At 36.1% G+C, this 24,735-nt stretch overlaps 1 protein-coding gene across 6 annotated transcripts in view; it reads right to left on the bottom strand.

Moving 5' to 3' along the window:
- FERMT2 (FERM domain containing kindlin 2) overlaps positions 1-24,735 on the bottom strand; it is a 72,773-nt gene that overhangs the window by 23,820 nt on the left and 24,218 nt on the right. For all 6 annotated transcript variants that reach the window (XM_059914247.1, XM_059914248.1, XM_059914246.1 and 3 more), the window contains exon 4: positions 6,328-6,462. In XM_059914247.1, the coding sequence (XP_059770230.1) occupies positions 6,328-6,462 (135 nt within the window). The remainder of the gene's footprint in view (positions 1-6,327; positions 6,463-24,735) is intronic.

Consider the following 24,735-nt stretch of genomic DNA (forward strand, 5'->3'; position numbering starts at 1 on the left):
ACCTAATAGCTCCTGAGAGTATCCCTATATTTTAATACAGTAGAATCTGCCTCATAACTTAGTTATTATACTCACATATATCCTTTTTAAAAAAATACTGAAGTATTTAATACACTTAAGAAATTTTTCCATCAAAGTATCTAGCTCATACCATACTTAGAAAACACATTACAGGTGAATTAAAAATATGAATATTGATATTAGATAAATTAAAATATATAAATATGAAGTAATTATAAAAGTATTAAAAGGAAATATAGAAAATTTTCTGTAATATTTGTGAAGATTTTATTAACAGTGAAAACAGAGAACTACAAAATGAATGCCAGATTTGACTACATAAAAATGTAAGACTTTAGTATAGTAAAAAAGAGCACAGACAAACTTAAATACAGAATGCCAGTATAGGGAAAATATTTATCACATCAAAAGATTAATATCACTAAAACAAAAACATAGATAAAAGAAAATGGACAAAGTCTATAACTGAAAATTAAGAGAAGAAACAGGAATGGCTAATAAATATATGAAATATTATTCAACTATTGTTCACACTCAGTGTTTACCAGGAAAATAAAAAAGTAATTCTGAGATACCTGTCACACTGGCAAACATTTTTGTAAAGATTTACAACATTCAGTATTGGGCAGAATGTAGGAAAAGGGGCACTTTCATATACTGTTGATGGGAGTGCAAAACCGTCGCCTTCATAACTCTTTCTGGGAGTAAAGTCAACCCTTGAAGAACGTGCATCCACGTTTGAACTGCGTGCATCCACTTACATGTGGATTTTTTTCAATCCTAAATACTACGGTACTACACGATCTGTGGTTGGTTGAGTCTGTGGATGTGGAACTTCGGGTATGGAGGGGTAACTACAGGTTATATGCAGATTTTCGATTTCAAACAAGGTTGACCTCCCAACCCCACATTGTTCAAGGGTCAACTGTATGTCTGAATCTTGGAGAAACTTTCTGGAGTATATTTGACAGAAAAATTAGATACTAGTTAGCTAGAGAAACAGTTAAACGTAGTTCTTCTACATGGAAAAATTTGACACTATATACATAGAAGTAGGGAGACCTCTACTCTGACACACAGAAAGATCACCAAAACATACTGTTCAATGAAAAAACTCATACTGCAGAACAATATATAATATATATGTCTCTCATTAATGTTATAAAAACAAAACTAGACATGCAAGTAGATATAAAACATAGAAAAGGTACTGGCAAGTTGTACTCCAACTGTTTACAATATAGTTATACACAGTGATTAAGAAATGGCTACTTCTTGATAGGGAGTACCAAGGGAATGAACTGAAGTCAAATTTTCAGCTTTGGTTTAGTACATTTTCTATACTATGGTACTTCTATTTTTTATAATGAGGCTGTACTAATGTATAACTTTTGTAATTAAAAAATGATATAAAGTCCATTAGTATGTATCACTGAGTGAAAAAAAACCACAGATTATAAATGCATGTATAACACAGTCCCACTTTCATCATTAAAAACAAAAACATAATTCTGTAATATTTGAATTTTTACTATGAGCATGCATCCCTTTTATAATTTTTTTTTTGGCCATGTCACACAGTTTGCAAGATCTCAATTCTCCAACCAGGGATTGAACCCGAGCCACAGCAGTTAAAGCCCAGAATCCTAACCACTAGGCCACCAGGGAACTCCCATTGCTTTTATAATTAAAGAATAGTTTTTAAAAAAATTTTTTGATGTTTAAAATGGCAAATTCCAGTTAGGAAAAATGGCATCCTGCATGGTGATTTTCCTGACAGTGCCAAGCAAGTTAAGTACTGATTACTTTCTCTGTTACTTTAGGACCCAGACTTTTCCTTTGTCTAGCTGCTTTTAAGATTTCTTAGGAAAGTTTCTAATGAAGTAATTTTCTATTTCTATTTACATAATAAATCCTGAAATTGGTAGTCTGTAAGTCAGTACTATACAGTAAAGTTAATTCTTACTTGGAAAAGCTGTTTCCCCCAGACATGGGATCAGGCTACTTAAATGGTTCCCTCCTCACAGGTATTTGGAGATTAGATATTTACCTAGTTACAGCTATGAAGTGGCAAGGCACTCAAGAGTGTATCACTTGAGCACAGTCTGTAAGCAAGGTATTTAAAAACTCAGAATTTTACCATAATTCTGTATAAGAGTTTGACTAAAGTCTGAGAATCATTAATTCACTCATGATCCTTTACCTCTTGAAACATTACTTTTAAAAAAAGCTTTGTTGAGGTATAACTTACACACCAATATTTTATCAAATGTTCGTATTAGAATTCATAAAATATTTACTTTAAATGTTATAATTGGAGAGATGATGTTACATAATGGTTAGAAACATGAGTGCTAGAGCCAGAGTAACCTGGATTTGAATCCTAGCTGTGTCCCTAATTAGCTTTGTGACCTTGGGCAAATTACTTAACCCTTGTAATGTTCTTTCCTTGTAAGTAAAATGGGAATAATGCTACCAGAATCATAGGTGTTCTGTGAGGATAAAATGAAAGATAATGTATGTATAAATAATAATCATCATTTATTGAATATATACACACATACACATAATTGTTAACCATGCTCACACTGAGATGCTCACAATTCAAGAAGCACGTGCGCACTAAGGGAAACTGAGCCTGTTTCCTCCTCAGTAAAATGAAAATTACACCTACTCCTTACCACACCCTGCAGTACAGGAACATCCGTGAAGCACTGAGCACAGTATCTGACACCCCGAAGATGTCATAAACTGAGACATATGGACCTGTTGCTAGTTATTATGGGCACAACATGCAAGTGATCATATTTTTCAGTATTTGGTCCAATAATTGACTAACATGACTGATAAATCATAAAGTCATGCAAACTAGATATTTAATATTTGTTTTAAAAATTAACCACATGTTGGGGCTTCCCTGGTGGCGCAGTGGTTAAGAATCCGCCTGCCAATGCAGGGGACACGGGTTCGAGCCCTGGTCCAGGAAGATCCCACATGCTGCGGAGCAACTAAGCCCGTGGGCCACAACTACTGAGCCTGTGCTCTAGAGCCCGAGAGCCACAACTACTGAACCCGCGTGCCATAATTACTGAAGCCCATGCGCCTAGAGCCCGTGCCCTGCAACAAGAGAAGCCACCGCAATGAGAAGCCCACGCACAGCAACGAAGAGTAGCCCACACTTGCCACAACTAGAGAAAGCTTGCACGCAGCAACAAAGACCCAACGCAGCCAAAAATAAAATAAATTAAATAAATAAATTAAAAAAAAATTAATCACGTTACTTTTCATGTGTATATGGGACTTCTTCTCTACAGATAATCAGTCCTCTACATGTCACTCTATCTTTGTGTACTTTCTTAGGATTTCACATCAACTCCTCAAATATTTTTTTTAATTAATTATTTAACTTTTTTTTTTGGCTGCATTGGGTCTTCACTGCTGCGCGCAGGCTTTCTCTAGTTGCAGTGAGTGGGAGCTACTCTTCGTTGACGTGAGTGGGATTCTCATTGCAGTGGCTTCTCTTGCTGCAGAGCATGGGCTCTAGGCACGTGGGCTTCAGCAGTTGTGGCACGCGGGTTCAGCAGTTGTGGCTTGCGGGCTCTAGAGCGCAGGCTCAGTAGTTGTGGCTCACAGGCCTAGTTGCTCCGCGGCATGTGGGATCTTCCCAGACCAGGCCTCGAACCCGTGTCCCCTGCATTGGCAGGCAGATTCTCAACCACTACGCCACCAGGGAAGCCCCCAAATGTTTTTAATTAAACTGCTTGAGTGTAGAAATGTTTTTAATTAAACTGCTTGGGTGTAGACAAATAAAACCTTTTTTTTTTTTTTAATTCTTTCACTGAGAACACAGTCACTTCACAGACACAAGAGAGCACACATAGTGTATGATTCCATTCACATAAGGTTTAAGAACTGGTAACACTATTCTGTGCTGAGAGAGGCAAACAGTGGCTATTTGGGAAAAGGCACGCAAGAGGCCTTCTGGGGTGTTGGTATCACGCTATACGCTACATCAAGTTCTGGGTGGTTACAAGGTATATACATCTTCAAATATTCATCTGTAATTTAAAATCTGTTCATTTTACTGTATGTAACACCTCAATTTAAAACAAGAAAGAAAAGAAGCCCATAGTTACTTACTCTTAAAAGATTTGGAGCTTTCCCTTGTCTTAATTCATTATCTTTTGTCTTCAAATTGTATTTTCTTAAAGCAGTATATAAAAGCTCTCACTTGCAATTCTAAGACCAATCCTGACTGATTTCAACCACTCCAAAATCATACCATAAATATACTTTTCTATGTAGCTCTTTGTCTTAAGAATTAAATGAGTTTCCATTTAAACTAAAAAATAATTTAAAGCAGGGACTGTGTCTACTGTCAGATGCCTTCATCTATATAGTCAAGTCTAAATCAGATTTTTTACCTTATTCTAATGACAGACACATTCTTTCATTCTCTTTCCCCTCCTAATCTGTAGGCTTCTACCACTACTCTTTCCCCTCATTCCCTCCTCCTCATTTTACTGGAATTAAATTTGATATTTTCTAAAATAATGATTTGTTCATTTTGTAACATATTCAGAAACCAATGACTCTACAATACACTAGCCTATATTCCTCAGCCTGACATTAAATACCCTCCAGTGTGATCCAGAAGTTCCTTGGAGGTCTCTCTCCCATGAATTGGCTCAAATGGTTTATTTACACATCTTGTACTTTTCTTTTGCCAGGATGTTCTTTGTTAATATCATTCTTTCTACTGGGATTGCCTTTTCTTCCCATCAAAATCCTTAGCCACTGGAATCCTAGCTAATTCACAAACTTACCTCCCCAATCCCAAAACTGAATATACCCTATTTGGAATTGCTTTGTCTTCTAAATTCTTATAACATTATTTTCTGCAACATTCATTTAACATTGATGTATTACCTCCTTAAATATAGTACCTGTAATTGTGCTTTTCAATGAGCCTATAAACTACTTAAGAGTAAGGATTGTCTTATTTCTTGGTATCTCCCAAATGTAATCAGTACATGAGTAGTGACATAAAAGTTACAAGGTATGTGACCTTAGACATTCCTACTTATCTTCATCCTTATATGTGAGTAATAACATAATCCACCTCAATGGGTTGTAGTGAGAATTAAATGAGTTTCCATGAGTAAAATGTATGAAATAGGTCTGGGCATACATTAACCTCTATGTTCACTGTGTACTTTCATTACCATCATCATCACCCCAGAATTTAAAAAACCAAGAATGAACTGAATAGTAAAATTAGTTTACTTATTTGCTGCTGGGATCTTTCCTAAGAAATGGATTTGTAAATGTGTGGCCAATGGAAACATGAGAAACTAATTTCCCGGGACTAAAGAACCATGTAATCTAATTAATTAGTCATCTAGCTTCTCAAAAGACACTGCCTATGTTCCTTTTGCATGGCATATGCTGAGCTGGGTCCTGGTAACAAAAAGGTAAGAAACAGTCTCTTCATGCAGGGGCTCACGATTATTAGGGGAGAACATGTAGTATAATACCAAACACAGAAAAGTCTGGTGACTTATGACAGAAGGATAACCTAATTCAGGTCGGGGAGGTAACAGAAGGAAATCTGAGAAAGCTTCTTAAAGGAGCAACACCTTAAAGGAAAAAGAGAGGCACTAAGAGACCAGCATATGCAAAGCACAGAGACAGTTTTAAGTAACCAGATAAAAACAATAATGTCTTAACTAAATACTGGTGGTTTTCACAAAATACCCAAAAAATGGAACTAAATGCTAAAAAAAAAAAAAAAACTGTCCAATTTCCACAAAGCAAAGAACTGAGGCCAGTTAAGGTACTGTCTCCTTTTGACTCTTCCTGAGCAGAGAACCAGCTTTTCTTTTTATTGACGCAACTGCTAACACCTGACATGATGATCTGCACATAACAGACTCTGATGATTTCAAGTTTGAGGGAAAAGATGCTGAGGGACAGTGTTCTTTAACTTGACCACTCTCCTGACCTACACAGTCCATTTATCCGGATCTCAAAAACACAGAGGGAGACCTACTGTATAGCACAGGGAACTATACTCAATATTTTTTAATAACCTATAAGGGAAAAGAATCTGAAAAAGAATATACATATTCTTTTTCTGATTTACACACACACACATGTATGTGTGTATAAATGAATCACTGTGCTCTACACCTGAAACTAATACTATATTGTAAATCAACTGTACTTCAATTAAACACATACACACACACAGAGGCATACAGTCCATGGTTCTCACACTGAGCCCATGCTTAGTCAAAGCCTCACCAGATCCAGGAGTGATAAGAGGCCCCTCTAATTCAAGTGCCTCATCTTCAGACTGGTCATCTAGCTTTTTCTTTTTTTTCTTTGTTGGATCTCTGGGTTTTTTCAATAGAGAAAGCTCTTCAGGGTGTCTGATATCTGTTAAAATAAAAAAACATTATTTTACTAGCATAACAGAAAATTTAAACACATTACACTTGGTAAATCTATTAATCCATTCAAGAAAAGAATTTGTAATTTCCTTCTGTGTATGTGTGTGTTTGTGTTTTGCCAGATACTAATGCCATGCAAAAGATTGGAGTATGACACTTTTAAAAACCATATACCAAAGCACTCTTAATTCATAACTATCCAATAAATGTAGTTACCTCAAAGTGGAAAGATAATAATCTACTAGGGTACAGAAAGAAAATATCAGAACTCTTATTTATATATTTTTAAATCCAAAACTGTAAGAAATTAAGGTTTATATTATATGGTAGCCCTCATTCATTCTGTATGCCATAAGTTAACACAAGATATGTGAAGTAAATGTAAAGAAAATATTTTCCCATCATTACCAAATCTCAAAATTTTAATCAACTCTAACTTTTCTACCTTGATATCGAATGGCTACAAGTTTTTGTGTTTATTCTATTCATTTTCATGTGCAGAACCTGATGAGAAGCAAAATGGTTACATGAAAGTAACAAAAAGAATTAAAAATGACCCAAATAAGTATAAATATTACATTACATATTATATATCATGTTTATAAATTGCAAGAATGGTTAAGAAGTCAGTTCCCCCCAAATTGAGCTAAAGATTCAATGGAATTCTCATCAAAATGCCAGCTTACTCTTTTGAACAAGTTGATTGTAGAATCGTTCTCATTTCCTTATAAATTTTATGAGTCAAAGCAATTTAAAATAAAGTTGGAAGACTTATACCACCTGATTTTAAGACATCATAAAACTACAGCAATTAAAACAGTACAATTACTGGCTAAATGATAAGACGTATAAATGAATGGAATAAAAGAGAGGACCCAGAAACAAACCCAGATACAGGCAGTCAATTATTTTGGACAAAGGCGTCATGGCAATTCAAGGGAAAAGGGAAATCTCTTCAATAAACAGTGCTAAACAAGAGATTCATGTATTTTTGTAAAAGAACATTAGCCCTCACCTAACACAATATGCAAAAATTAATTCTAAATGTATCACAGACCTAAAAGAAAATTTAAGTAGACAAAGGTTTCTTAGATAGGACACCCATACCTCCCATAAAAAAACTGCCCTTTACTACAAGAAAACAACACCACCACCACCCTGCTCCTTGAAAGACTGTTAAGAAAACAAATGCAAGCTGTATATTGGGACAAAATATTCACAAAATATATTATGCATATCTGACAAAGGAGTTGTATCCAAAATACATAAAGAACCCATACAACTCAATAATAAGCAGACCAGTGAGCTAAAGATTTGGACAAGCACTTCACCAAAGAATACATAAGAATAACCAAGAAGCATATGCAAAGATGCTCAACATTACTGGTCAGGGAAGTGCAAATTAAAACCACAACACACATATACACCCATCAGAGTGGCCAACATTAATAAAACTGATAATACCCAGTGTTGGTGAGGATGTGGAAGAACTGGAACTCTCATAACCAGCTGTTGGGAATGTGAAATGAGAATTTTTGAAAACACTTTGGCAGTTCCTTATAAAGTTAAACATATACAACTCAGACACTCCCCTCCTAGTTATTTACTTAAGATAATGAAAAGCATATTTGTAATAGCTTTACTCACAAAAGCCAAAACTGGAAATAACCCAGCTGGATAAACAAAATGTGATCCTTTCATATCAGTGGAATACTACTCTTACAATGTAACACAACTCATCAGTAAAAAGAAACAAACTATTAATACATGCAATAACCTGAATGTATCTCAAAATCGTTATCTAAGTGGAAGAAGCCAATTAGAAAAGGGTATATACTGCATGATTCCATTCACAATATTCCAGAAAATGACAACAAATCTATAGTGACAGAGCAGAGCGATGACTGTTAGGCTAGAGTTTGAGAGCTAATGGAAATGTTCTATATCCTGACTGTGGGAGTTACAGACATGTAAACATCTGTCAAAACTCATCCAACTGTACACTTTAAATGGGTGCAGTTTATTGTACATCAATTATACCAAAATAAAGTTAATTAAAAAATAAAGAGTGTAAGGAGAGGGAGAGCAAAGACAAAACAATAAAAGAAAAAAGCAGCAAAAAAAAAGAAGCACTAGGTCGTATCTCACAGTGTTTGGTGGCACTACCCCCTATGTCACAGACAACAAAATCCAAGTTGCTGCATAACTTGTAATGATGCAGACTGCTAAGTCACTGGATCAGAATTTGACAGGGGGTAGTCTGTACCTTCAGGAACCCACAGTATTCACTAGATTCAATCCAGCATTACAAATTCAGGAAGCTTTTTATCAGTAGGGGAACTCAAACTAGGATGGACCACACCTGCTGCAGAGCTGATGCGGCACAATTTGAGGCAGAAGCACACGGCCAAACTACCTGGATCTCAGCTCCACTATTTATTAGCTGTATGACTTGGGCAAGCTACTTATTAGCCTGCCAGCATCCAAGTTTCCTCAGCTGTAAAATGAGACTAATACTACCGCAGGAGGTTTTTGTGAAAATTCAATGATTAATATGGGTAAAGTTTCTTGCACAGGGCCTGACAAGTACTTTGTAAGTATTTATGGTTTTTTCCTAATTTAAAAAAATATACAATTATGGTATAAATTTGGAAATTATGAAAAAGTATAAGACATTTAAAATCTGTTCTTGAAAAATGGAATATGACTGTGTGAATCAGTGATCATTTTAATAGATGTATAAAATTGTATTAATATAACATAATTTAACAATTCTTCTAATACTGTGCCCATTATAAATAATGGTTCTACAAACATCTATCCATATACATATTTTTCCACATTTTATTTCTTTAGAAATTCATTGGAATAGAATTACTGGATCAAAGGTTATAATAATTTTAAGGCAAAAATGGAGGAAGATGGGCACCTGTGTTTTTTTTTTAAAGCTTTATTTTTAAAACAGTATGTTTATCTGCTTGTTTTAATTACATTTCTTTGATTAATACTGATGTTGTTACACTTCCTCATGGGTTTTTAGCCATTTATATTATTTCCTTCCTTTTACTCATTTTTCTATTAGATTTCTTCAAATCAAAGTTAAATTGCATATAAAGATTAACATGGTAGCAATCACTGCAAACCACACTGAACTTTCTTTTTAATTTTATTTTATATATGTCTTGTACCATGTTTAAAAAAAATTCAAATAAATCTTTTAATAACTATATGGATTTTTTGTTTCTCTGTTGGTTATTTGATTTTTACTATTAGGAACACTCTGGTACACATTAGGTTTTTGTTTTGTTCTGTTTATTTTTTTTTATAAGTTGAGTCTTATTTTTTTAATATTAATTTATTTATTTAGGCTGCACCGGGTCTTAGTTGTGGCACACGGGATCTTCGTTTCAGCATGAGGGCTCTTTAGTTGCAGCATGCATGTGGGATCTAGTTCCCCGACCAGGGATCGAACCCGGGCCCTGTGCATTGGGATCACGAGTCTTACTCACTGGACCACCAGGCAAGTCCCTTGTTCTGTATTTTACATGCTATTTTGGGAGGAATATTATTCTGAAACATGAAAATGGAATCAGCAGTAAAATTGTCCTGAACAAATACTTTACCAGAGAATAGGTGAACATAACTGCTCCTTACTTATTCATAAATTAATAACTTTGGGCTAAGTACATCTTAGGTACTAAACAGTAGAAATCACATTAAAAATAAATTCTTAAATTCTGTCACTTTCTTAAAAGCTTCCAGGCATGTCTTTTTCAAGTTAAAAATAGGACAGCATATTCTTTAGCTAAACTTACAAAATTATGGGACTTCCCTGGTGGTCCAGTGGGTAAGACTCCCCGCTCCCTAGGCAGGGGGCCCGGGTTCGATCCCTGATCTGGGAACTAGATCCTGCATGCATGCCACAACTAAGAAGTCTGCATGTCACAACTAAAGATCCCTCATGCAGCAACTAAGACTCAGCGCTTCATGCATGCATGAATAAATAAATAAATAAAGTTACAAAATTAAAAATCAAAGATTTTCTTCAGTCTTGTATATTCAAGTTGAGATAGGCTGGGACCTGGGACCCTTTACCAGAGTGCTTGCACCTGGACAAATGTCTCCTCAAGCAACAGAATACACAGAAACTATTAAGGGACTAAAAATAGCTGCATGTATGTGCAGTTAGGGCAATTATGAACAATAAGATACAAAAAGGCCACAAACCAACTGCCATTTTGGAGGTGCTGGGAAGCAAAACTAGGGTACTGAGCATGATCCCTACACACAGCACCAAGGGGTGGGCAGACCATCTAAGCCACCGCTCCAGCCCCGCCCACCAACCTGCCCCTACCCTCACCCCATTTAAGGATCCAGCCCGCCCTCCTCAGAGAGAGAGCAAGGGAAACTGTTGCTTGTTTTTGCTCTCCTGTGCTATAGCACAAGTCCCAGTAAAGCCTTGCTGAATTCCTTGTCTGGCCTTTTATTGATTTCTATTGATTAAAGAGTCCAAGGGCACAAGTCGGTAACAAAGTTAACCCATTTATCCTCAAAAGTAACTTTTGGGGTTTCAACCAGTAGTGCTAATTGCTAAGATTATGTAGATTCAGAAACTCAGAAGATATTTCAAGTATGTCTTTTGAGCCATATTTATCTAATTAACAGAACTGAATCATCATTTCCTAGACTACTTTTAAAAGAAACAAGACTTAACATGCTAAGAGACCTAATGATTTACGGGTTGTACTTTCAGTTCTCAACGTACCCTCAGCTTTGCTATCACTGCCATGTGGGGAGAAAATAAAGGCTTTCGAAAATTCCTAGCTTCTGAATAATCACTTGTCCCCTCTGCTTCGGTATTAAGTGTGGGCAGGGTGGTAATCTATCTCTCCACCCATTCATTTCCCCAAAGTAAATCATAAACTGGTACAGGGTGAAAAATCTAAAAAGTATGTAAGGACATAAAACTAATCACGCCTGAGAGATATGACACGCTTCTATCACAATTTACCAAGTTTAGCGGGAGAGGGGAAAGCAAGCATGTATAATTGGAAAAAGCCTCCTAAATGTTTCTGGTATGTCGTTTCTGCTTGAGAAACACTGCACTACATGATTCATCCTTTGAGATTTTTGTTCCTAGGTCATTTCCTGTCAGCTCACAAGCCAACTATTATTAGAAAAATCAGTATTGTTAACTAGCTTTTTGGTCAGTCATAGGCAGATGAAGCAGCTCCTAACTTGTATGTGCCCATGAGAATTTCCTGTGATGTAAAAATAATTATATTAAAAATATATGCTTAGGCCACACCCCCAGATAATACTCTTAGTGACTCAGGGGTTCCAACAGCTTGTTTTATGAAAGTTCTAGTGATGGATGTTAACTAAACTTACTGTGGTGATCATGTCACAATATATACAAATACTGAATCATTATTTTGTACACCTGAAACTAATATAATGTTATATGTCAATCACATCTCTATTTTAAAGAAAGCTCTATCGGTAATTTTGATTCCAACTTTTCCTTGAGAACTAGTAGCTTAGGGAAAGGGGAGGAGGGAGAAGAACGACATCTTATTTCTCTAATGACAGGTAGTTCTCTATTGGAGCAAGGTAGCCATTGGCTACACATGAAGTATGTGAATAAGTGGTTTTCATTTCATTACAACAATAACAGAAAAAGTGAGGTAAATCCATATAAAATACTACTTCATTGATACAGGAATTTAGGACTTCTTATTTACTGTGTCTTATATCAAGAAGAAATTAAACTAGTGAATTTAGGAATCTGAATCACATGTATAAGACTGGATTTGGTGAAGAGCATAAGTAGTTAAACAAGGTTTATACTAAAATAAAATACACCTAGAGGACTATGAGTTATAAAACTTTAAAATAGGCACACCAAAATACAATGCTATCTTTCCTTTATGCTAAATTATAGTTCAATAATAAAGATATACTAGCATTATGAGTCACTACACAAAGCAATAATCCAGGATCTATTTATAACAAAAGGATAAACTACATAGCAATAAAATTTAACGTTCAAAATCAATATAATGTTATCAAGTAGAATACAAATCTAGTGGAAGACAGACTACATAAATCATCTATATAATTATGTAATTATATATAGTACATATATATATCTCCAAAACTATGGGGCTGAGGAAGTGGGAAACTAAGGAGCAGAGAAGGGTTCTCAGGTAAAATAATAATCATTTTAGTTTAAAAATAAAATTTTCTGGAGTGTTTCCAGTTAAACATGTATGTTGAGTTTGTGCATTTACTTTCACTCCTTTCCAAAAATCATACCAAAATGTAAAGAAATAAAACATGAACCTAAAAGGACAAAAATAATAGGAGAAAACATCAGATAAGCAACATCAGAAGAATGCTGAGACAAAAGCCAGATGGGAAAGAAGCAAATGACTTAGCAAAGTGGACAAATAGGAAATCAAGGTGTTTGCAGGAAGTACCAATGGGAAACACACTGACTCACTGTGCCAAACATCAAGCATGATCATGTACTGAAAACAGAGAGACAAGAAAAATGAATCCTGCCCCACATCGGATTACACCTACCCCTTTGATACGCACCCTTTAGAATTCCTTAGAGGAAAATCTGAAAAGCCCTAGGGAAAAGATCTTTTAGATACTGACATTTGAAAAAGTGTGCTCAATGTCTAAATACCCTGCAAAAGGGTGACAAGCTAAACCCCGTTCAACTAGAGTTTCCTATTAGGTATATGTATGAATGGACAATTAAAATGGACAATCAATGACTGACAGATCTTATAGAAAGGACTCTGAGATAGGCAGAATTCTAGAGATATCTCCTTAAAATTCCTGTCCCTGGTTATACAATCATACGCTAATCTAGGGACTGCTGTGAAGAGACTTTGCAAATGGAATTTAGGTTACTGATCAACTGATTTTAGGGAGATTATCCTGAATTCTCTCAGTAGGTCCAATGCAATCACAGGAAGCCTGCCTAACAGAAGAGAAAGGCAGAAGAGGGAAGCAGAGGAGAGATAAGAGAGGAGAGGTCATATAGATTTGAGGAGTAAGAAGAGCTGGACTTGCTGTTGCTGGCTTTGACAAAGGAAGAGACCACAAGTCAAGGAATTCAGGAGGTCTGTGGAAGCTAACAGACAAGCCAAGGGGAGCGTCAGTCCTATAGCCACAGGGAACCCAATTCTACCATGCAAAATTCTTTCTCAGGGCCTTCAGGAAGGAACAGAGCCCTGCTGACACCTTAATTTTGGCCTTATAAAATTCTAAGCAGAGGATCCAGCTGAGCCATGCTGTGCCCAGACTTTTCACACAGAAACCGTGAGATAATAAATGTGTGTTTTAGGGTGCTAAGTATATGGCAGCAATGGAAAACTCACAGACCTTCCAATGTGAAAGAGAGCAAATGAAATGAAAAAGAACAACATATGGAAACAGAAATAATGCAAAGAACAGAATAGAATAAAACAAAAACCTCTTAATTACAAATCTCAGAAAGATAAGACAATGGCATCCGTGAGAGATGAATAGGATGTTAAAAAATAACCAGAGGGACTTCCCTGGTGGCGCAGTGGTTAAGAATCCACCTGCCAATTCAGGGGACACAGGTTCAAGCCCTGGTCCGGGAGGATCCCACATGCCACGAAGCAACTAAGCCTGTGCGCCACAACTACTGAGCCTGCACTCTAGAGCCCGTGCTCCACAACAAGAGAAGCCACCACAGTGAGAAGCCCACATACTGCAACAAAGAGTAGCCCCCGCTCACCGCAACTAAAGCCCGCACACGCAGCAACAAAGACCCAATGCAGCCAAAGATAAAAAAAATAAAAATAAAAAAAATTTTTTTTAAATTAAAAATAAAAAAACAGAGATAAGAAGGGGCTCTTGGATATTAACAAGGGGGAGGAAGGGTCCTTTCCATTTTTAAAAAGAACTATTTTGTTAAGGTTTAACTTATATAAAGTCTACAACTCTTAAATGTATTCATAAATACCTGGGTAACAAAGATCCAGATAGAAATATAAAACACTGAAAAATAAAATTTGAGAGCCACAATAAAAAAGCAACAGACAAAATATAAAGTCACGTAAGAGGATCAATCCAAGAACAATATTGGACTAATTACTAGCAACAAAAAGAAGAAAAAAAAACACAGGGGAGGAATTAGGGCACATTACTATGAAATTTCAAAATGGCAGAGAAAAAAATCCTAAAACATTCCAGAGAGAAAAAGCAGTCTACAAAGAAAGGATGAAAATAAAAATTAAGAACACTATCAGGACTATAAATAGCAATACTGGAAGCTAAAACAACTGAACAATGAATTCCCAATTCTGAGGGAAATTAATTTTCAACCCAACAATTCCTATCAAAGGACAAAATAAAGACATTTTCAAATATAACATCTCAAAAATTTACATCCCATCCACCTTTGATGACGGAGGATATAGTCCATCAAAATAAAAGAGCAAATCAACACTGAGAAAAATGCAAGGATCAAGTATGAGAGAGAAGACACTTTCCTTGGACAATGGTGGAGGGAAGTTCTGGGGCTATGACTGTACAACTTGCCCTAGAAGCCATCTACTCCAGATTGGAGCAGGAGGATGGAGGGACTTCACAGTGTGTTTAGGAAGAAAAAAAAGGAGGGAGGGAGAAGATTATTATCAGATAATGTATTTGATCATGAAAATTATAGAGAATCTAGAATGTAGAAGAATCAACAACAGAGCAGTTTGAAAACTAAGTAAATGATAAACAAAAAGGCATATAAGATAGAAAAGGTAAAAGTATACACTTTGGTTCAGCAAGTAAAAATATTTACCTTGTTAAAATAATGCAAACTGATACTGATTTAATAAAAAATTATAATAGTTATAATAAAGTGTGAAAGAAAAAGTTGAGAAAAAAGAAGTGAACAGATATCTAAAATGGATAAGTCAAGAAATAACAGCATAAGCACATTATTTAAATTATGGAACTAAACGAAACAGTAAAAAAGTAGAAAGTGGTAGGGAATGTGCTTGGGGTTGGGGAGAAATAGGACAGAAAAGTCCTTTTATGTTATATGCTTTTTTAGCTTTAACTCTGTATCTATGGCTTTGATTAAAAAAATAATTTCAAAATCTTTCTGCTTATTGTGTAAAGAATAAATTGGAAGGAACAAGGATGGATAAAGCAGACCACTTAGGGGCTGCTGGACCAGTCCAGAAGAGAGATGGTGGTGGTGTGGCCTATGAGAGCAGTAAGGATGGTAGAGATGGAAAGATGTGAAAAGATTCAAGACATATCTTGGAGGCAAAAGTAACACTTCTGGGTGATGGATGAGATGTGTATAAGGAAGAGAGTGGTGCTAAGGATCACTCCCAAGTTTCTGACGTATATCCGGGATGGTGCTTTTACTGCTATGGAGACTTCTGAGGGGCAGAGTGGGAAGGGCGGAACACAGAGATTTGGAAAGGAATACCATGAGCTCAGTTTTGAACATGTTCAGTTTGAAATTTCTGTGAAAGAAATGGTTTTGTTATTATAAATAATGCTTCAATGAGCAAATGATGGCTTTCTAAAAAAGGTACATGGCTAGAAGAAAATCAAGGATGAGTTAAGAATGGTCTCAACTAAGACGGAGTAACAAGAATTTGATTTACCCTCCTGCTTTACTGAAACAATAAGAAAGGAAAAGAAACTTTTTCAGATATTAGACAACAAGGAGCACAGGAGAGAAGAGAAAAAAAACAGAATGAGCTCTTTGACTGTACCAGCTTACTGCCTAGAAGTAGTTCGGGGTGGAGAGGGGGCAAACAGAGTCAGGTCTTGCTGAGTTGAGAGATCTGAGATGGAATCCAGGGAGGCCAAGATGGCTAAAATTTGTGGGTCAGAGTACCAGAGAGAAGAGAGCTCCACAGAGAGATCTGGAGAGCTGTAGTTATCCACTGGGATCTGGGTGAATACTGATCTGTGCATTTGTGAGGGGGAAGTCTTCCTAATACACAGGATATTGAGAAGAATCCCCAGAAGGAGATTAGCCCTGGACTAATGGTGGCTCTGGACCTGCCCTAACAGAGCTTAAAAGCAAGTGTCAGGGCTTCCCTGGTGGCGCAGTGGTTGAGAATCTGCCTGCCAATGCAGGGGACACGGGTTCGAGCCCTGGTCTGGGAAGATCCCACATGCCACGGAGCAACTAGGCCCGTGAGCCACAACTACTGAGCCTGCGCGTCTGGAGCCTGTGCTCCGCAACAAGAGAGGCCGCAACAGTGAGAGGCCCGCGCACCGCGATGAAGAGTGGCTCCCGCTTGCCACAACTAGAGGAAGCCCTCGCACAGAAACGAAGACCCAACACAGCCAAAAATAAATAAATAAATTTAAAAAATTTAAAAAAAAACTTAAAAAAAAAAAGCAAGTGTCAAAAGGATCCAACTGATTCCAAGTAATTTGACTGAAAAATTTGACAGAAAAAAAGCCAATGCTTTTTAAAATTAATTAATTAATTAATTAATTAATTAATTAATTTATGGCTGTGTTGGGTCTTCATTGCTGTGTGCGGGCTTTCTCTAGTTGTGGCGAGCAGGGGCTACTCTTCGCTGCAATGCGCGGGCTTCTCACTGCAGTGGCTTCTCTTGTTGTGAAGCACAGGCTCTAGGCACGCGGGCTTCAGTAGTTGTGGCAAGTGGGCTCAGTAGTTGTGGCTAGCGGGCTCTAGAGCACAGGCTCAGTAGTTGTGGTGCACGGGCTTAGCTGCTCCGCGGCATGTGGGTCCTTCCCAGACCAGGGCTCAAACCCGTGTCCCCTGCATTGGCAGGTGGATTCTTAACCACTGTGCCACCAGGAAAGTCCCAGCCAACGCTACTTTAAGGAATACAAAAAGAAATCCAGCCACCAACAATGAAAAATTAACAGACTCTAGCATTCAATCAGAAATTACCAGACATAAAAGAAGCGACCCATTACCAGGAGTAAAAGGGGGGCAAAAGTAGCAGAAGCAGAAATAACTAATGATAGAATAACTAATGATAGAATCAGTAATAACTAATCAGTAATAACTAATGATAGAATCAGTAATCAAAGATATTAAAATATCTATTGTAAGTACACTCCATATGTTTAAGAAAGGAGAGAAAAGCATAAAAATAAGGAAGAAAAAAATTAAAGATTTATGTATTTTTTAAAAGGCCAAAATCAAACTTCTAGTGATGAAAAATACATCTGAAATGAACACTGGATGGGATTAACAGCAGATCAGCAGAAGACCAATGAACTTGAAGACAACAATGGACACTATACAAGATGAAACATAGAGAATAAAGACCGAAAAAAGGAAGAGAGCATCAGTGACCTATGGAAGAATAACAGTTGCTCTAACATATATGAAACAAGCCCAACAAAGGATAGGTGTGGGAAGGGACACCAAAAATTATTTGAAGACCTAGTAGTTGAGAATTACAGAAATCTGACGAAAACCGTAAACCCACAAATCTAAGAAACACCAGGACCCTAGAACAGAATAAACCTAAAGAAAACTATGCCAGGACACATCAGAATTAAATGCTGAAAACCAGGATAAAGATAAATTCTTAAAAGGTTAACAGAGAAAACATTCAGAGGGGAACAAATAGAAGAGCCGTAACGGACTTTTCTGAAATTATGCAAACCAGAAGACAAGAGAAAATTACTGAAAAGAGGAAAAATCTAGAATTCTTCACATAGCTGCAATATCTTTCAAAGATTTTTGTAGACAAAGTTAAAAAATAAAATTATCACCAGCAGACCTGCACTATAAAAAGGTCATATGAAGTTCCTGAGATAGAAGAAAAAGGATATCACATGGAAAGTATTCTTACAAAGAACGGTGAAAAATGATAACTGCGTGGGCAATTATAAAAGACCATTTTTCTTATTTTTTAATATTTAAAAAGACAATTATTGTTTTAGGGGAAAATAACGTTGAGTTTTAGCATATTTGAAAGTAACACATATGACAATAGCACAAAGAACAGGAAAGGGGAAATGGAACTATACTGTTTTAAGATTATTATGCTATGTATGAAATGGTATACTATTTGAGCACAGAATGTGAATAAAGTTAAAGTCATACACTGTAACCCCAGAACAACCACTAAAAAGACAAAAGTGGTAATAGCTAGTAAGTCACAGGTGACAATAAACATAACTGTAACAAACCCCCCTCAACTTAAAAGAGGGAAAAGAAAAAAAATAGAACACACAGAAACCTTAAAATAAATACCATATAAAAAACAAATACCAAGGTGGCAGATTTAAACTCAGCGACACTGATAATCACATTAAAAGTAAATGGTCTATCAACTGTGTTTCATGCCAATTTGATAGTATCATTATAAAGCAATATTACACTTAGAAACCTAATTGTTTTCCCATAATCACTGAATTCTCTGATATCTTTTTTCCAGCTTCCTAGCATTTCCTCTCTGAAGTATTTAAATTAACTGTCCTGGATGAAGTTTCCTTTAAAAGGCAATGTCTATAAAGTCCTATGGCTTCAACATATTCAATTTTGTTTTGAAAGGTAATAAAAATAGTGGATTTCTATTCCTACATCTAAACCACTGGAAAAAAATAAAATAAATAATCGAATGGAAGCAACCTAAATGTCCATTGACAGATGAATGGATAAAGAAGATGTGGGGTGTGTGAGTGTACATGTGTGTATGTAATGGAACATTACTCAGCCATAAAAAAAGAATGAAATGATGCCATTAGCAGTAACAGATAGACCTAGAGATTACCATAGGAAATGAAGTCAGACAGAGAAAGATAAATATCATATGATATCATTTGTATGTGGAATCTAAAAAAATGATACAAATGAACTTTCCGTTTTCTCTTAACAAGGCTCGTCATTTGTAAAGCCTGCATGTCAGAACCCACCTTACATAAAAGAACTTAGCATGCTTTGCAGTGTTTCCTTCAAAAAGGAAACGAAAATGTAACTAAAAACCTCATTTAATCATTACACAGAAGCATCTTCTTTAGAGTTATGTTATAAAAAAATCAAGATAATTTTTACCAAATAAAAAACTTAGACAGCAGTCTGCCAAAACTCACACAAGAAACAGACAGTCTGAATGAGTCTATACCTATTAAAGAAATTGAATCAATAATTAATAACCTTCCAAAACAGAAAGCACTAGGGCCAGACAAGTTCACTGGTGAATTCTACCAAACATTTTTTCTAGTTTTACTGAGGTATAACTGACATAACAACACTGTGTAAGTTTAAGGTGCACAGCATAATGACTTGACTTACATAGTATTACCACAGTAAGTTTAGTTAACATCCATTATCTCATACAGATACCCAAAAAAAGTTTATTTTCCTTATGTTAAGAACTCTTATGATCTAGTCTCTTAACAACTTCCAAATAAACCATACAGTAGTGTTAACTCTAGTCATCGTGCTATATACCACATTCCCAGTACTTACTTATCTTGTAACTGGAAGTTTGTACCTTTTGACTACCTTAATGCAATTCCTCCCCTTAGGTTGTTTCCATGTCTTGGCTATTATAAATAACGCTGCTATAAACATGGGGGTGCAGCTATCTCTTCGACACAGTGCTTTCATTTCTTTTGGATATATTCCCAGAAGCAGAACTGCTGGATCATATGGTAGTTCTACTTTTAGTTTTTTGAGGAACCTCCATACAGTTTTCCATAGTGGCTACATCAATTTACAATCCCACCAACAGTGCACAAGGGTTCCCTTTTCTCTACATCCTTGCCAGCATTTATCACTTGTCTTTTTGATAACCATTCTAACAAGTGTGAGATATATCTCATTGTGGTTTCAATTTGTATTTCCCTAATGATTAGTGATGTTGAGCACATTTCCATGTACCTGTTGACCATGTGTATAACTTGTTTGGAAAAATGTCCATTCAGGTCCTTTGCCCTTTTTTTTTTTTAATTTTTTATTTATTATTTATTTATTATGTTTATTTTTGGCTGTGTTGGGTCTCCGCCTCTGTGCAAGGGCCCCCTCCAGCTGCGGCAAGCGGGGGCCACCCCCCACCACGGCGCGCGGGCCTCCCACTATCGCGGCCTCTCCTGTTGCGGAGCAGAGGCTCCGGACGCTCAGGCCCAGCAGCTGTGGCCCACGGGCCCAGCTGCTCCGCGGCATGCGGGATCCCCCCAGACCAGGGCCCGAACCCGCGTCCCCCGCACCGGCAGGCAGACTCCCAACCACTGCGCCACCAGGGAAGCCCTGCCCATTTTTAAAATTGGATTATTTGGGGGTTTTTTTGCTATTAAGCTATATGAGCTCTTCATATATTTTGGGTATTAACTCATCAGATATATGGATTGCAGATAATTTTTCCCATTCCACAGGCTGTTTTTCATTTTGTTGGTCATTTCTTTGGCCATGCATTAATTTTTTTGTTTGATATAATTCTACTTGTTTATTTTTGCTTGTGCTTTAGGTGTTATATCCAAAAAGTCATTGCCAAAACCCATGTCAAGGAGCTCTTTTCTTGACATTTGAGGAAGAAATTAAACTCATTCTCTATAATCTCTTTCAGAAGATAGAAGCAGAGGAAATACTTCCTAATTCATTCTATGAAGCCAGCATTACTCTAATACTAAAATCAAACAAAGACATTGCAAGAAAAGAAAACTATAGACCAATATCTCTAATGAACATAAATGCAAAAATCTTTAATAAACTATTAGCAAATCGAATCCAACAATGTATAAATAAAATTATACACCATGACCAAGTGGGATTTATGCCAAGTATGCAAGGCTGGTTCAACATCCCAAAATCAGTATAACCCATCACATCAAAAGGCAGAAGAGGAAAAATCACATGACCATATCAATAGATGTTAAAAAAAAAAAAAAAGCATGACAAAATCCAACACTTATTCATGATAAAACACAGTAAACTAAAATAGAGGGGAACACTTCCTCAACTTTTTTTTTTGGCTGTGCTGTGTGGCTTGTATGATCTCCCTGGTGGTCTAGTGGTTAGGATTCAACACTTTCACTGCTTCAGTCTGAGTTCAATCCGTGGTTGGGGAACACTTCCTCAACTTGATAAAGAGTATCTACAAAAAACCTTCAGCTAACAACGTACGTAATGATGAGAAACTAGAAGCTTTCCCACTAAAATCAGGAACAAGGCAAGGATGTCCTCTCATATCACTGCTTTTCAATATTGTACTGGAAGCCCTAGCTTATGCAATAAGACAAGAAAAGGAAATAAAAGGTGTATAGATTGGGAAGGAAGAAATCTGTCTTTGTTCACAGATAACATGTTCATCTCTACAGAAAATCTAAAAGAACTGACAAAAACTCCTGAAACAAATAAACAATTATAGCAAGGTAAAGGACACAAGGTTAATATACAAAAGTAAATTGCTTTCCAGCAGTGAGCATGTGGAATTTGACATGTAAAACACAATACTATTTACATTAGCACCAAAAAATAAAATACTTAGATATAAATATGACAAAATATGCACAGGATCTATATAAGGAGAACTACAAAACTGTGATGAAAGAAATCAAAGAAGGAAATAAGGGGAGAGATATTCCATGTTCATGGTCAGGAAGACTTGATCTGTCAAGATGTCAGTTCTTCTCATCTTGATCTATAGATTCAATGCAATCCCAATCAAAATCTCAGCAAGTTATTTTATGGATACTGACAAACTAATTCTAAAGTTTATATGGAAAGGCAAAAGACCCAGGATACCCAACACAATATTGAAGGAGAAGAGCAAATATGGAGGATTGATGCTACCTGACTTCAATTCTTATTGTAAAAAGCTACAGTAATCAAGACAAGGTGGCATTGGCAAAAGAATAGCAAACAGATCAATGGAAAAGAATATAGAGCCCAGCAAGAGACCTACATAAATATAGTCAACTGGTCTTTGACAAAGCAGCAAAGGCAACACAATGGAGAAAAGATAATTTTTCAATAAACAGTGCTATAACAACTGGACATCCACATGCAAAAAAAATGAATCTAGACCCAGACCACACACCCTTCACAAAAATGAACTCAAAATGGATCACAGACCTAAATGTAAACTGTAAAAGCCTTAAAAGATAACACAGAAAAAAATCTAGATGACCTTGGGTTTGGTGATGACTTTTTAGATATGATAACAAAGGCATGATCCATGAAAGAAATAACTGATAAGCCAGACTTTATAAAACTTAAAAATTTCTGCTCTGTGAAAGAAACTGCCAAAGATAATGAAAAGATAAGCCACTGACTGGGATAAAATATTTGCAAGACATATCTGATAAAGGACTGTTACCCAAAATATACAAAGAACTATTAAAACTCAACAGTAAAAAACCAAAAAACTTGACTGAAAAATAGGCCACAGACTTTAACAGATACCTCACCAAAGATGTACAGATGGCAAAATGAGCATATGAAAAGATGTTCCACATCATATGTCATCACGGAAATGCAAAATTAAAACAATGATATACCACTATACATCTATAAGAATGGCCACAATCCAGAACACTGACACCACCAAATGCTGGTGAGAATTCAAAAGCAACAGGAATTCTCATTCACTGCTGAATGTGAATACAAAATGGTATAGCTACTTTGGAAGACAATTTAGCGGTTTCCTACAAAACTAAGCATATTCTTACCATATGATCCAACAATCATACTCCTTAGCATTTACCCAAAGGAGTAAAAAACACATGTTCACAAAAAAAAAACCGGTACATGAATGTTTACAGCAGCTTTATTTATAATTGCAAAACTTGGAAATAACTAAGATATCTGTCAGTAGGTGTGGAAAATAAACTGTGGCACATCCAGACAATGGGATATTATTCAGCGCTTAAAAAAATGAGTTACCAAGCTATGAAAAGACATGAAGGAAACTTAAGTGTACATTACTAAGCAAAAGACACCAATCTGAAAAGCTACATATTGTATGATTCCAACTGTATGACATTCTGTAAAAGGCAAAACTATGGAGACAGTAAACAGATTAACAATTGCCAGGGGTTGGTAGGGGAGGGATGAAAAGGCAGAGTACAGATTTTCAGGGCAGTGAAACCATTCTGTATGATATTATAATGATGGATATGTCATTATACATTTGTCCAAAGCCGTAGACTGTACAACACCAAGAGTAAACGCTAATGTAAACCATGTAGTCTGGATGATGATGATGTATCAATGAAGGTTTATCATTACAACAAATGTCCCAGTCTGGTGTGAGGTCTTGATAGTGGGGAGGTTTTATGTGTGGGAATGAGGGTAAATGGGAACACTCTGTACTTTCTGCTTAATTTCGCTGTGAACCTAAAACTGCTGTAAAAAAAAGTTTATTAAAAAAACTGATAAATGATATAAACAGGCAATTCAAAAAAGAAACTGAAATGGCCAGTAAAGACATAAAAACATAGTTATCTTTATAAACTAAAATGAAATACTGTATTCTTTCACTCAGAGAAGCAAACACTAAAAACTGACAACATTCAAGTGTTAGTGACAACTGGAGGCAATGGGTTTTCACACATTGACGGTTGGAATGTAAACTGGTATAACCACTTGGAAGAGCAATTTGACGGTATCTGAAATGAATTACGTGTACACTTAAAACACAGCAATTCTACTTTCTACTTCTACACAAACACAAAAGAGAAATTCCTCCACACTCGTGCAAAATGGCATTAAGAAGATGCCTGCACAGCAACTGCAGTAACATTTTGTTTTTGGATATATACACTCACAGATGTGGATACATGTATGTATGTTTACATATTTTCAAAAGTACTGGAAAGATACATACTAACCTTATGACGGTAGTTGCTTTGTGAAGGGAGATTAGATGAGAATATTAATCAAGAAATTTACCTATATTATTTTGACTTAAAAAATAGTTTAGCAAAATGATAAAATATCAGCTACTAATTCTAGATAATAGGATTTAGGTAAATGTTACATAATTCTTTGTATTTTTCTGTATTTTAATTTGTGTCTTAGAAATTCCATTAAACATAAAAGAACCTTGTAATTTGAGTCATTAGAACAAAACAGTAACGTCCTGTATCTCCCCAAATCTATGGTACAATGGAATTATGTACTAATGATAAGGACAATGGTTCACATTTTCTCTGATGGTTGAATATTTCCTGTCATATGACAGAACTGGGTCAGCCAAAAGTAATCTACATCTCATTTCAGAAAATATAAACAGAACTGCTACAAGAGTGT

This window comes from Balaenoptera ricei, chromosome 2 (genome assembly GCF_028023285.1).
Source record: "Balaenoptera ricei isolate mBalRic1 chromosome 2, mBalRic1.hap2, whole genome shotgun sequence".
Classification (NCBI taxonomy): Eukaryota; Metazoa; Chordata; class Mammalia; order Artiodactyla; family Balaenopteridae; genus Balaenoptera; species Balaenoptera ricei.